The 15,298-nt window shown below is 32.7% G+C and overlaps 1 protein-coding gene across 1 annotated transcript; it reads left to right on the forward strand.

Moving 5' to 3' along the window:
- Positions 1-225: 225 nt before the first annotated feature.
- On the forward strand, positions 226-13,340 carry LOC127708151 (macrophage mannose receptor 1-like). Its single transcript, XM_052212991.1, has 6 exons — positions 226-283; positions 8,660-8,748; positions 9,451-9,554; positions 9,759-9,769; positions 10,469-10,697; positions 13,337-13,340. The coding sequence occupies exons 1-6, from the start codon at positions 226-228 to the stop codon at positions 13,338-13,340; spliced, it is 495 nt and encodes a 164-aa protein (XP_052068951.1).
- The last annotated feature ends 1,958 nt before the right edge of the window (positions 13,341-15,298 follow it).

Below are 15,298 nucleotides of genomic sequence, written 5' to 3' on the forward strand. Positions count from 1 at the left end.
AACTTATGCAGAAATGAAAATTCCGGTAAGACTGAAAACAATCAATTTTACTATAATTCTTATATTATGCTGTTCATTTATTAGCCAAATAAATTCAAGCAAAAACTTTACAATTCAACATTGAAAATGTATATTTGATGGATAGAATTTTACATGTTAATTTTATATGAATTTGTTTAGAAATTCAAAACCATTTTTTGTTTTGTTTTATCAGATTCCATTGGAATGTACATAGGATTAAATGACCTTGTAACTGAAGGGACATTTCACTGGGTAGCCAACGGTAAGCAGGCAACATACTTTAACTGGGGACCTACCCAGCCAAACAACAGAGGGGGAAACGAAAACTGTGTAGCTATGCGAGTTGATCCAGTTATAGGCTTCAATTATTCATGGACAGATGGTCCTTGTACAGTTCCGACCACATACATTTGTGAAATGGTGTAAGTATTATTGTAAAGGAATCAATATAAACGCAATACATATTACACTGTGATATGCGACTTGATTCTTTTAACGGCTTCAACTATACTTGGACAGATGGTCCTTGTACAGTTCCAACCACCTACATCTGTGAAATGGTTTAAGAACCATTCAAAAGAAATCGAAGAAGCTGAACACTTATCTTTTTTTTACAACTGCTTAATTAAAAATATATGATTAACTGTTTTTTTCTTCTGTCTTTTAATGTTGGTCTCAACTACCGAGTAATCAGCATATATTGTAGATTTTAAAATTCAAAATTTCCTCTCTGCATTTTAGTTTTCATCTGTCTGGGTATTTTGTTCCGAAAAAAATAATGAAGGTTACACAGTATTTTTAATGCGTAAAATCGTAGATAAGAAAGCGCCTATCAATAAGAATGCAAATATGTTTTGGTGATTAACAAACCCGTCCTTAAATTATCGTTAAGGAATGAACAAGTGTCCATCTAAATAAATTTATCATATATACCAGGATTAAAATTTGGTACGCCAGACGCTCTTTTCGTCTACAAAAGACATAGTCCCAACCTGGATCATTCGTCGGATATTTGGAGTTTACTGTAACGACATAGTGGTTATTATATTTTCTGGTTAGATAAATCGATTATTGACACTTTTTATCAAATCCGTGACACAAACCGAATATGAACTTTAATATTTAGGTCACTTATAGACACATTGGGTCGGGTGTATATGTATATATTATGTCAATTGACATAAGTCACTTTAATTAATAATCTACTTACTTACTTACTTGCTCAATGGTCAATCCAATGTTGTTGCTTCCATAAACTTTTGAAAAAAGGTGACTTTAACCTTACGATTTATATGAGAATAAGCAGAAGTGGTATGATTGCAAGTGAGACAATTCTCCACTGGAGACGAAATAAGTTAGCAACTATTTTTCACCAAAAGGCCTTCAACAATGAGCAAAACCAATTCAGTTAAGCAAGGTATAAAAGCCACTGCAATGACAAAAAAATTCAAACGAGTATACTAACGGCCTCATAAACGAAAATGAATACAATATAAAAACAGCAAAAATCAACCAATGTTTTACAAGCCTCTAACTTCATTCAAACGTCTCATTGTTCATGTGCCAGCTATCTTTCACTAAAAAATTCCCCACATATGATATACATTTATATACATTTGATTTTTTCAAATATTTATTTATTTATTTTAGGGCAGCAGATATTGGAAATCTTCTCGGATAACCGTAATTGTCAGTAATTGTTTTACATGTTATATATTAGTTTATGTATTATATATCTACACCAAAATTATTCTGTTGTTTTTATTTGATATTTGTTTTTATGCAAATTGTTGGATGTTGACAGAGACCTTATAGTGTAACATCGATTCTCTTCATATTGATAATACCAGAGAGAGAGAGAGAGAGAGAGAGAGAGAGAGAGAGAGAGAGACTTTTGAAAAAAGAACACGAATAATCTCTAGGTATGCTTTAGGTATGCTTAACAATTATAGTAAATAGTGGTTTATTATTCGTTGTTGTTCTGTGGTTTGCATGTTTTGTAGCCTATTATATTATTTGTTTGTGCTTTTCTCTGTTATGAATGTTCTTGCCTGTATTTCTGTCACGTAGTGTTTAGCGATATGTTTTAACATTGTCATAAAGCGGGTGGTATGGCATACCATGAAACCAGGTTCAACCCACCATTTTTTCTTAAAACGTCCTGTACCAAGTCAGGAATATGGCAGTTGTTATCAAATAGTTCGTTTCTATGTGTGTTGGCGTTTGTTTTTGTTGCACTTCGGTGTTCCTGTTGTTCCTTTGTTTTCCTCTTATAGTTGATGTGTTTCCCTCGGTTTTGGTTTGTAACCCGGATTTGTTTTCTCTCAATCGATTTGTAACTTTTGAAAACCGGTATACTACTGTTGCCTTTATTTATATTAGTTTTGTCTATAACATGTCGCAAAATATGTGTTATTATGTTACATTGGTACTAACATTTTTTCAGACGCGTGTTTTGTTTACACAAGTGAACAGCGGGAAAATGAAATACAATTGTACTTGTTGAACACCATTCTAACATCACGTTCTGATATATCAAGCTGACAACTGTCATTTATAACATATACTATAATCAGAATAATCCATAAGTATGCTTTACAATAGTAAATATCAGTTTTGTCTATAAAATGTCGCAAAATACCTGTTATTATGTTACATTGGCACTGACATTTTTTCAGACGCGTGTTTTATATACAAAAACTCATCAGTGACGCTCGAATTAAACACGTTAAAAAAAAAAACAAATAAAGTACGAAGTTGAAGAGCATTGAGGAGATAGCTTATTTTTCACAAAAATAAAAAATACATAGCTTTTATCCTTCTCTAATGAATTAAGGTGGATAATAAGCGACCTTCGGTTTACTCAAAATAATTTCCGGTGCAAATTGATAGCAAAATTTACATTGATTCTTAAAATATATGGTTTCTATATGTTTTGATTGAAATATGGTAGCCAATTTGCTATTTCCGGTTGGAAATTACAACATCCGATTTGATATAATCAGTGGTTGCTAGCTTCTTTTACATAAATAAAATGCACGAAAATAACTTTTGTTCTGTTTACAGAAGGTCAGTCTGGAAGCTGACCTATGAAGTTCATATGTCTTCCAACCTAATGCAAAGGACCCAATGACTGTATCATGTTAAAATATCAAGTTATAGCAAAGGTTCCAATCTAAAACGTGCAATTTACCTTAGACCTTGACCTCATTTTCAAGATCACAAAGAAATGATCCCATATGAACAATGTACACAAAATACCTAGCTCGAAGGTAAATTCAAAAAGGGTATAGTCCAAGAAACATGACAAAATCAAACGTCAGAATATCAACCAATGGAACGAATTATTACAACAGTCAAATTACTAACTTTGTACAGGCATTTTCCGAATTGGTGGGTCTAACGTTATTTCTTACACTTTATTGCTCTGGCTATACGTTTATAGCTAGGTAGCTAGGTAAGCCCCCAACTTTTATGACAGTTATCTATAGTTCGATCATGTTAACAAAAATGTTGTTTTGTAAGATATGCAACTCAAACAGACTCAATATGTTAATATGACAATAAACAAGACCCAACAGCCAAACTGTGTAAACAATTATCACAGATATACAACACAACTAATTAAAAAATTCAAACAAACATACAAATAAATCTGATAAGGATGTCAACAAAAAAATTATTGTAGCTGACAAATACGCCATTATATAAAAACATAAAATGCGGTACAGTATACACTTTCCAAATAACGTACGAATGAGTAAAATATTTATCCAAGGGTTAACAAAATGGATAAAAAACATTGTAAAAACATACTGGGTCCGAATCGCACCTCTAAAACAACCTGCAAAAGAATCGTCCAAAGCCAAAAACCCGATAACTGGATGGACAAAACAACCAAAAAGGAACACATAAGCATAAAAAAGGGCAAAATGAAAACAGATAAAAAGATAAACACTTTAGAACCTGCTGTACAGTCAAGACCCTCTTGTATAATTTATGAAGTAGACACTTTCTGCGAGACATTTTTTTTTGACAAAACCTGGGACTATTGATTTTTGCTCAGACAATAACACAAACCTCACTTAAATTCATGTGCTCCAGATGGATACCAATCGTGTTGTTTTTGACAAGTAAAATTCCAGTGTCAATCCGAATAGTTTGGATTGTTTATGGAAAGAACATCACCAATATACCTCTTTGTGAAATTAAATGATCTCGCTTTGATCTCGTTTTTTACAAGTGTTTAAAGGAACTCCGACTCGTATGAAAATAAGAAAAATCGACCAGTTGAGGTGGACAGACTTTTGGTCTTAACAGCTGTGTATTGTAAATGAAATATATTGTGAAACTTCTTGTTTTGAATATTCCAAAGGAGAAAACTCCTGTTAAATGTCACTTTATCCCTCTGTACAAAAAACCTATTAAGGCGTGTCTCATCTCATAGAAAACCTTTTATCGATATCAATAACGGGATAAACAAGAACAAGCAAAAGTAATAAAATTCTAACAAGACTTTGACCGTGGATTTTTTGGACCGAAAACCTCAAATCAAAAGACACTTGATCTCTATCTCTTATGGTTAAATAGTTACAAGTAGATATTACTTATATCAAAAACATAAAGGTAAATAACCCTCAGATGGAGTCTTCGAATTGCTTCGGAACATTTTTTTCTCGACATCCTGAGAATGTAACGAGCAACAAATTAGGTAAAATTATTTTTATTATCTTGTGCGTTTTAGGGAGACAATTTTTTAAGGAAAAGTGTTCTATAAAGCGTCAGTTTCAAAAGTGTATTAGCACTTCGAAATTATAGACCAAATATCTACACGTAAGCAACATCTTGCGAAAGAACAATGAAGTGCTGCCGAAAAAAAAATAACACAATTGCTAGATACACGACTTTATTTTTTAGAATTATTTGTCTGTTGAAATCCGTGTCATCCATGTTCTTCAATTACTGCTATCCAGCAAAGAAATCTATTTTAAACGTTTGAAGTTGATTTGAACACGACTTCTTGCTACCTTTTACGGGGTGGACGAAAGAAGGATTCAACGGATGGACAGACCACAAAATATGTCCCATACTATTGTGGTCAGGGCTTAAAACCTTAAACTAACCTAAGAAATGAGAGATATGACGAATAAACATCGACCAGAGACCAATTTAAAAATCAGTGGCAAATGACATACACTTTATAACAAATGCTCAAAAAGTACATGTATGATACCAAAGGGACAATCAAAGAATAAAAAGTGGAGAAAAAAAAAACGCACACACACACACACACACAAAGACAACAATAGTCCACAATAATGTGCACTTGACAAACATCTGCAGTTTGAGCAACCCGAGTAAAACAAAAATACCGTTTTGAACTAAAGTGCTACGGTAGGGTTAGCAGATCCTGTTCCACCAGAAGCACACGTCACGTTATCGATTTTAACATCTGTTAAGTAAGAGTACTTATCATTGAGGCTTCGTACCATAGTTGGTAAGTAAATATATTGCGTAAAACTCGAAGAAATTACATATTTTCAAACCATCGGTATTGGTACAATGTCTTTTCCTGAACCATGTCGAAATGGAAAGCGAACAGTTTTGTTTCGGGACAAATAATCAGAAGAAACAACAATGACGTTCTAAAAAAATATAGCAACCAACAAATAATGAAATAACACAAACCTTACTTAAATTCATGTGCTCCAGATGGATACCAATCGTGTTGTTTTTGACAAGTAAAAGTCCAGTGCCAAGTTTGTTGAGGACACCATCAACGTGGAAAGGAGGCAGATATTTTGCATACAACAAATGAAAGTATGCGTGGTAATTTGTGAAAAAAGAAACGTAAGACCTAATTATATATATATAACGTAAGACCTAATTATATATATATAACGTGTCCAGAATAAACTCTATTAGATAATGTCACTTATAAACTTTAAAAAAATGGAAACTTAACAATTGGAAAGTTAAAGAAAATTCTTTCAAACAATCCTGCTCAAATCAGTTTTAGAATTGACTTTCTGTAATGTTCCGATCTCTGATAATTTTTTTTTAATTTGACAAAGTAGTTCATGGAACAAAATGAAACATTTTGACGCTTTCTTATTTTTTTTTGTGTTCGAGAAAAACGTTGTCAGGCCATTAAATATACGTTTATAAAGCCTAACTATGAAATAATAGTCATTATACATATACAAGGAAAAATCGTCTAGAAAATAGTGAATGTTTACATCCATGGCTTTCAAATGATTGGGTTTGATTGTTCTTTGTAAAGTAAATCAAGAAAATTGGAAGAACTCACAAAATGTATATAGTATTATTTTCTTTATAGGAAAATGAGGTGTATCACAAAATTTATTGTTTTGTGGTGTCCTCACTTGTAAAAGATGTGAACCACAAGTTCATTGTTGAAGACCTTGGTATTATAAACAACATCAATAATGACGCTTAATTTATTCCCAGGATATCATAGGATTTAATTTACATATACATTCACCCATTGTATGCTCTTTCGACGATAAACATGTAAGCATCTTTTTCGTTTTTGCCATGGCAATTTCAGTTCATTTTCAATTTATGAGTTTGATTGTCCCGCTGGTACCTTTCGCCTCCCTCTTATACTTTACTACGACTAAACAGTTATGTAGGATGTAGATCATGGAAACAGGAACGATTATATCCAACTTTTTAATAATGTTAATACAATGGCAACAGTCTTGTTAGTGGTAATACAGTTCTAGATTATTCCGTATTCATGTCGGGTTCTTCCAGATTAGTTGAAAAAAACAAGACAATACCATTGCCGAAAAGAAAAAGGGCGAAAAGACGAACAAGATTTCCCGAAAAAAAACATAAACATGATAAACTAAAGCAACAAAAATCTCTGTAAAAACTTTTAAAATCTATTGTACTAAAACTAAGTGGTGTAAGGGAGTATATCAAGTGGACAATCGACAATCATAAATCCAGTAAAACAGACTGCACAATAATAATAAAAAAAAATGATAAAAAAAAGGCAAACAATAAAGATTTACACAACCAACAAAATACTGGACTACACGAACCCCAACAAAAACTGGTGGTGAACAGAGGTGCTCCGGAAGTGTAAAATCAAAAATAACAGGACCAAAGATAATATTGACTGCAGTGTTTAATTCCATTTTTACATCCCAAAACAATCTACATATCAGTCTTTCAAACCTTTGCTATCATTGTTCACCTGGTAAAGATTGTATCGGAAACGAGCATCGTGCACATCAAAGTATTAATTAGTGTTATGGGTTTACATTCTTACATAGGTTCTATATGACAACATTTCTGTACATGAACTGATAAATGTTCTAATTCATGTTCTAACAAATGTTCTATATAGCAACATTTTCTTCATGTACTGATAAACGTTCTAATTTATATTCTAACAAATGTTCTATATAACAACATTTTCTCCACTTGTACTGATAACTGTTCTGATTAACGTTCCTAGTGTTCATATGGGATGTTTACTTTGGTTTTGGTGCGAATTTGACACCCACATTCTAACCTGTCTGCAGTTGCCATTCACATTCTTAAACATTCTGACATTGAAATCACGAAATTTGATACCAAGTCTTATCAAAATTGAGATAATTAACGAATACTAGTATAAATATCGCCTTATTAAATGCAACAAGCAGTATTGAACTGAAACATTATCCTATAAAATGTCTCCTGTTTTGATAAAACTTCTTGTTTTGGCAGTTGTAGGAACAGCTGGTAAGCATAATTATATATTTCATTTAATGAACTGACTTTTCAAGCCTTTAAAGATATATGTATATCATGTATATCTTATAACAACATGCTGATAATTACAGCTACATAATAGTTCATTTCCTGTTTTTTTCCTCGATGGAAGACATTAAAGTAGAAGTTATGACAAACGTGATGATTTAAAAATGTTTACTTCTCCTTTCTCAACAGTAATATATGCTTTGTTCCAACTTATGCCGTTTACACATCTAAGCTAATACGTAACACTCGTGCACGCTCCAAAGATACGAACTTCATTGACAGAAGTGTGCTCCTTACACACAAAACTAAACCCACGGACTGATGAGGAAGAACGATTGAAATCCATATCAAATAAGTCACCATTTCGAATTGGCCGACTGATATGCTATATCTGTGTCTCAACTCATTTGCAACATGTCTGTGTTTCAACTCATTAGCGACATGTCTGTGTCTCAACTCATTAGCAAAATGTCTTTTTCTCAATTCATTAGCGACATGTTTACAAAGTCTTAGATCTTCAGCTACCGGAATAGCTGTTTAATCTGAAGTTTTACTGATGGTGTCCTATTCCCGTTGATGACATTTTGAGTGACTGTTGCTTCGCATGGCGGAAGAAGCATGCGTATATTTGTAGTAGGAGACGCCTACCCTGTCGACGCCTAATACCTCAATCATTATCGTGATGATGCAATTCAATTAGTTTGTATTGGTTACCTTTGTTTCTTCTCGATAAACGAGATTTGAACTGCAGTCGCCTTAGTTTGTCTTCTTTATACAGATTTTTGTTTGTAATTCACACATTTAAACTTCTTTATTCAATGATACGACACATACTAATTCAATATTATTACTATTTCAGTATTTTGCACATGTCCAAATGGATGGAATCATTATGAAGACAAATGTTTCTTTTTGAGCCGGGACAATGAGACATTTGGCAATTCACTGGTGAGTTCAGATAATGATCAAAAGGTCTGAAATATACTAACATATTTACTACGTTTAAATCGTTCTTTTGTTTGAAAAAAACTTTCTCATCAGATACAACAGTTTGATGCTAACCGCCAAGTAGCTGACGGGTCGATTAAATACATTTCAAGCTATAATTTGTTATCAATTACTAGACTTAGTACTCCGGAGAAAAAGGGGACCTGTGATGTCGTAATTTAGCCGTTTTGTTTTGATTTCATAAAACGGTTCTATTGTTTGTATTTGTCTTACCAAGTTGTTGTTGTTGCACGCACTTGATGAAGTTGTTTTTCAATTGGCGAGACCCAAAATTTGATGAATACAAGACAGGTAAATAAAGGTCGTATGAAGGTCCCTTAGATTTTTAAAATCATAAAATGCATCATACTAAAAAAAAAACTGATGTTATAACGTTTAGCGCAAAATGTGTGTCTGGAATAACTCTGACAAGTATATCTAACTGCTAAGCAAAACAATATATATAAGGTTAAGCATTGGCTACTTTGTTCATTGGGGTAATTTATAAACAGATAAGCAACCTTTAACTTATATTTTGATATGCCTAGGGAGGATATGGAAGGAAACATGTCAATTCCATCATGGAAATCTATTCAAATAGGACTATGTTTACAAACTATATTTATTTATTATTTGCAATAACATGTCTTTATTTTTTCGCAGATGCTCTGTGAAGTAATTGGGCGCCAGTATGGAAGATCTGCGTCTTTGGCTACCGTTGATGATGCCAAAACACAAGTTTCTTACAGATTTAATGATCAAAATAAGTAGGAATAAATTGGCAACATGTATTACAACTATGATAATCCAAAACTTTTCAGTCACTCTTTCTTGCTAAATATTTTATGATTTAATGGAATCAATACTATTTTTGGCAGCAAAGCTTAGGTGTCGTAAGATATAAAGCTTCGTCCTGTTAGGCTCTACATGATAATTGAGATTTTGATATAAATACTTCATGTTCACGGGAGTTTATCTGCATGTATGTAAGACATTAAATCTTTGTTTTTCTTATCGTTAAAAAAGTCCGTTATAAACTTTAGAAATAGAAAATAGCGTCTTATTTGTTGAGAATCTATTACTTAAGAAGGTTTCAATTTTTAATCACTTTATTGGCTGCATTTAAAAAGAATTTAATTAACCAACATTCTGTAATGCATACATCTTATTGTTCAAAGTAGAAGACCTTTAGATACAACAACAATAAAACCACTTTTATGAAATGAGCATTTCTGTGTATTTTATGGGCATAGTTTTTCTATACCTACATCTCATTTTATGCTATTCTAAATATCAGATTTTTATTCGGAAAATATTAAGTTAAAGTCGAAACAAAACACAAGTAAAACCAACCAATGGGAGAAATAAACAGATATAAAACAACAGCGAACACACTCATATATCTATATCTCCCAAAACAAGGTCGAGATGGGATGTTGAAATCTTTCTCATTGACACTTATACCATTAGTTGGAAATCAAAGGAAATCTTATCTAGAAATAAAACTTCATATTTTTCTCACGCTATGCTGTTCATCCGTTTGTCAGAATCATGTACTATTTAGCATAACTTAGATAACAACGGAAGTTTGTAAATAGATATTTCGTTATATTAACTTTCCATATTTGTTAATATCAAAAAAGTTAATCTATCTCAAAGTCATTTTCCTTTGTTTATACAGATTCCATTGGAATGTACATAGGATTAAATGACCTTGTAACTGAAGGGACATTTCATTGGATAGCCAATGGTAAGCAGGCAACATACTTTAACTGGGGACCTACACAACCAAACAACAGAGGAGGAAACGAAAATTGTGTAGCTATGCGAGTTGATCCAGTTATAGGCTTCAATTATTCTTGGACAGATGGTCCTTGCACAGTACCAACCACCTACATTTGTGAAATGGTGTAAGTTTTATTTCAAAGAAATCGAATGAATTTTAAACTGTGATTTTCATTAAAACTTTTATTTTCAAATTATTGTAATGTAATGTACAAGTCGCCATCTAAATAAGTTGATGATTTATACCAGGCTTAAAAAGTGTGTACGCCTGACGCGTTTCGTCTACAAAAGAATCATCAATGATGCTTGGATCACAAAAGTTAAAATGGCCAAATAAAGTACAAGTTAAAGAGCTTGAAACACCATAAGCTATTGATAATAATTGCTTTGAAGAAAAGTTGTTCTTCTTTTACTGATCGACCTAAATAACAAAACGGATAATCTAGATCGTTAGTTGGATATTTATAGTGTACTGTTATTACACAGTGGTCAACCCAACATATCATGTCGCTTTTCTTAAACTTTTGAAAAGATGACCTCAACCTTAAATTTAATATGAAGATAAGCAGAAAAGGTATCATTGCCAATGAGACAAATATCCACAAGAGACGATATTAATAAGCAACTAAAGGTCACCGCTTTCAACAATGAGCAAAACCTATACAGCTTAGCAAGGTATAAAAGCCGCCAAAATGACATGTAAAACAATTCAAACGAGAACACTAATGGCCTCATAAGCGAAAAATTAATATAATATAAAAACAACGAAGGGCAATCACATGAATTACAGTCATATGACTAGGGTTATGCGCCTCATTGTTCATATGTCAGTAGTAACTTCTATTTAAAAAAAAACCCACATTTAAAAGATCATTAATATTTATTTTAAAATATCTTTTTATTTATTTTAGGGCAGCAGATATTGGAAACCTTCTCGGATAGGCGTAATTGTCAGAAATTGTTTTACATTTTACATGTCAGTTTATTCATTATATATAATATATACCTAAATTCTTCTGTTTGTTTTTATTTGATATTTTGTTATATGTAAATTGCTTGATATTGGGAGAGACCATAGAGTAAAATGGATTCTCTACATATTGATAATACCAGAGAGAGAGAGAGAGAGAGAGAGAGAGAGAGAGAGAGAGAGAGAGAGTAATCTTCAGTTATCTTTTATCAATTAACCTCGTAGTCTATTACTTCAAAGCCGTAGCCGACTAACATGAAATGTGTAGATCCAGAAAATACTGTAACCCTCACTTCCATTTTTATTGAAAGAAGAAAAAATAATATAAATTTACAGATGATGCAACAATAAACTTCTGTAATTTCTGGGAAATCCATCAGAATTTCTATATCATTTAATAAAAAATGTACCACTGAGAGGAATTGATATTCATTACGACACACAAAAACACAGAATATTTAAATGGTCATTCAATAAACATTACAATAAAATTTAGCTCCAGTATGTTGTTTGATGGAATTGATGGAAATTAACAGAACACACAATAGTTCTATCACTTTTCCTAACCTATACCCAAACACTATCTTAATTTCTGATATGAAAAGCATGTAATCAGAATAATCCATAGGTTTGATTTACAATAGTGAGTAATGGTACATATAAGTTTTATTTAAAACATTTCGAAAAATGAGCATTATTGTGGAACATTAACACTGACGGTTTTTTGCGTGCTTCCTATACAAAAGCCTCACCACTGACGGTCGTATCCCAAAAATTAAAAAGGAGAAATACGAAGTTGAAGAGCATTGAGAAGATAACTTATCTTTCATAAAATTCAAAGATACCTAACTTATCCTACATAAATGAATTAAGGTCGAAAATAAGCAACGTCTGGTTTGCTGAATACAGTTTCCGGTGTCAATTGATAGCTAAATATGAACTGATTTCTAAAATATATGGCTTCTGTATTTTGTCACAAAGTAAGGGAGCTTATTTACAATTTCCGGTTGGAAGTTACAACGACCGGTTTGATATAATAGGTTACTGCATATAGATTCCAAATATATTTGGTTGCTAGATGTTTTTACATACAATTAATGCAAAAAATAGCTATATCATGTTAACAGAAGGTCAGTATTGTAAATGACCTTTCCAGATCATATGTCTTCCAAACTAATTCAAAGGAACCAATTGCTTTATTATGTTTAAATATCAAGTTAAAGCAAAGGTCCAAATCTACAACGTCAAATTCATCTTCGATCTTGAACTTAATTCTATGTTCACAAAGCAAGGATCTCATATTCAAAATGTTTAAATAAAAAATACCAAACTTAAAGTTAAATTCAAAAACGGTGTAGGTTCTTGAAACATGACCAAAATAAAACGTCCGACTATATCAACCAACACATCGAACGGCGAACAACTGTAGTATTACTTACTTGGTACAGGCAATGTCCGAAAAAGATGGTGGTTAAACCTGGTTGTATTGATAGGTAAACCTCTTACTTGTATGACAGTTATTTCTTGTCCCTATATATTTCCAAAATGGGGAGCAACCGTAACAGACTAAATATGACATTAGTTGGGATACAAAACTGTGTAAACAATCATCACACAAGGTTGATTGGTTTGAACGTTTGATTTTGCCATTAAATAAAAGATTTTCTGTTTTGAATGTTTCTTGGAGTTCGGTATTTTTGCGTTTTTACTTATACAACACAATTAACAAAAATTATCAAACAAACAAACATATAAATCTTAATATGAATAAATCATAATTTTTTTCTACTGTAGTTAATAGAAAATCTGACAAAGACGCCAACAATAAAAGTAATTGTAGTTGATAGTACATGCAGGATATAAAAACATAATGCCGTACAGTATACATTTCCTGATAAAGTACGAATTATGTAAATTATAAATACAAGGGTAAACAGAATTAAAACAACATTGTTAACACCTAATGGGTCTGAATTGCACCTCTGCACCCACTTGCACCAGGAACGTAAAAAGCCAAAAAAACCGATAGCTGAATAGACGTAAAAGGACCATAAAGGAACATTATAGCATAAAAAAAAAAAAATGACGGGAAAAATGTAATGAAATAAAAAGATAAACATTTGTATCACCTACAATCCAAAGACCATGTGAAGGAGACACTGAATATTTATGTATAAGGTCTTGATACTTTCCGATGACCTGTTCAGGAAAATTATGAAACGAGCAGTTTTGTCAATGCAAATATTCAGGATCGATCGAAACAATATAGACGTTCTGAAACAAAATATACCAACAAACAATATATATGTATAAAACAGAAGGAACAAAAATCACCGCTTAACCTAACTCAAATTTTAGGGTAAACTCAAGTAGTAGAGAACTGAGAGTTCTGCCACACTTTCACTTTCGATCATTTTTTCTACAAAATTGAAAATAAAAGTAGGTCATCCATCTATTTATTAAATTAGTAAGGAACCGGTTCCAATAAAGTTTCATAAAACGCCCTAAACCCTAGTGAGAGTTGTGTCCCACTATGCAGAAATGCGTTTTTTCAAAAAGGAGTGAGAGGTGTTGAAATTGAAAAAAAAGAAGAATAAAAGACATGGGTATAGTAAGTAAAATGAATACGATTGTTGTTGAAACGGTAAAACAGTTAAGAAGTATGGCTAAAAATGCTGGTCTTAAAAGGGTTCTCTAGAATGAAGAAAGATGAGCTGGTAGAGTTGATTGAAACAAAGAAGGAACATACATTTAAGCGTATTCCTAAACCAGCGACAAAAAAAAGAGATCATGATCGAGGCGAAACAACATGGGTTGAAAGGTGTGGGTAGATTACCTATAAATCAACTGTTGACAAAGGTAGGTGAGAAAATCAAGAAGGATCAAGAGTCCATGATTCGGGTACATGAACCCATTAGATCCATTAAAGGTCTATTGACTACCTGGAAAATGACATCGGATGCAGAAATGGACACCCAGACCTTTCTTGAAGTAACACAAGGGAAAATGATGGACATTACCCAGAATTGTGGATTGAAAGGGGTTAAAATTAATGTGGTGTTACACTGTACTTTCGTGAAAATCAACCCCACATGTAAAGAGGACGATGAGAATGAGGGACACTTCAATTCGGGAAATCGAACTATAACCGAAGCCACCGACCTTATTGAAACTTTGAAAGAGATGGACCTAAAGATCGGAAAAAAGATTGCCGAGTGGACCTCTGAGAAGAATGGGTGGACATTGAAGGAAATCGTGAAATAACAACCCTAACATCAACAAACACACACCGTTATCTGGTTTGCAGTATGTAGATTTACCAAAATTGATCAAAGACAAAAAAGCCGTGATTAATGTTCAAAACAAAGATGATTAGTGTTTTAAATGGGCAATACTTGAAGCCGTGCATCATGAGGAGGTAGACCAAAAGAAAACACAAAGGTGGACTCAGTACTGTAGATTGAATAATGAACTAAACCTAAAAGGATTATCATTCCCCGTAAGCCGTAAGGATATTAGCAAGTTTGAGAAAATCAACCCTACCTTAGCAGTCAATGTGTATGGAATCAATGATGACAATGCGAAATACACACTACGATATTAAGTTTTTGCCGAAAAGTGGGATAGAGACATTCAATTGTTGCTGATAGAAGGTAAAGGTAAAAAACATAAGTGTTGCATAAAAACATGTCTAGCATGTCTAGAGTACTGTCGAATCAGATCTCGGATCATAACGGTAGACTTAAATTTTGCTAC

Source organism: Mytilus californianus, unplaced genomic scaffold (genome assembly GCF_021869535.1).
Source record: "Mytilus californianus isolate M0D057914Y unplaced genomic scaffold, xbMytCali1.0.p SCAF_7, whole genome shotgun sequence".
NCBI classification, from domain to species: Eukaryota; Metazoa; Mollusca; class Bivalvia; order Mytilida; family Mytilidae; genus Mytilus; species Mytilus californianus.

What these genes read in the sequence shown, in the direction of transcription:
- LOC127708151 (XM_052212991.1), top strand. Translation starts at nt 226, where the DNA reads ATGTACATAGGATTAAATGACCTTGTAACTGAAGGGACATTTCACTGG. An exon ending in ATTTCACTGGGTAGCCAACG is followed by an intron (nt 284 to 8,659) that starts GTAAGCAGGCAA and finishes TTACTATTTCAG; the next exon opens with TATTTTGCACATGTCCAAAT. An exon ending in AGACATTTGGCAATTCACTG is followed by an intron (nt 8,749 to 9,450) that starts GTGAGTTCAGAT and finishes ATTTTTTCGCAG; the next exon opens with ATGCTCTGTGAAGTAATTGG.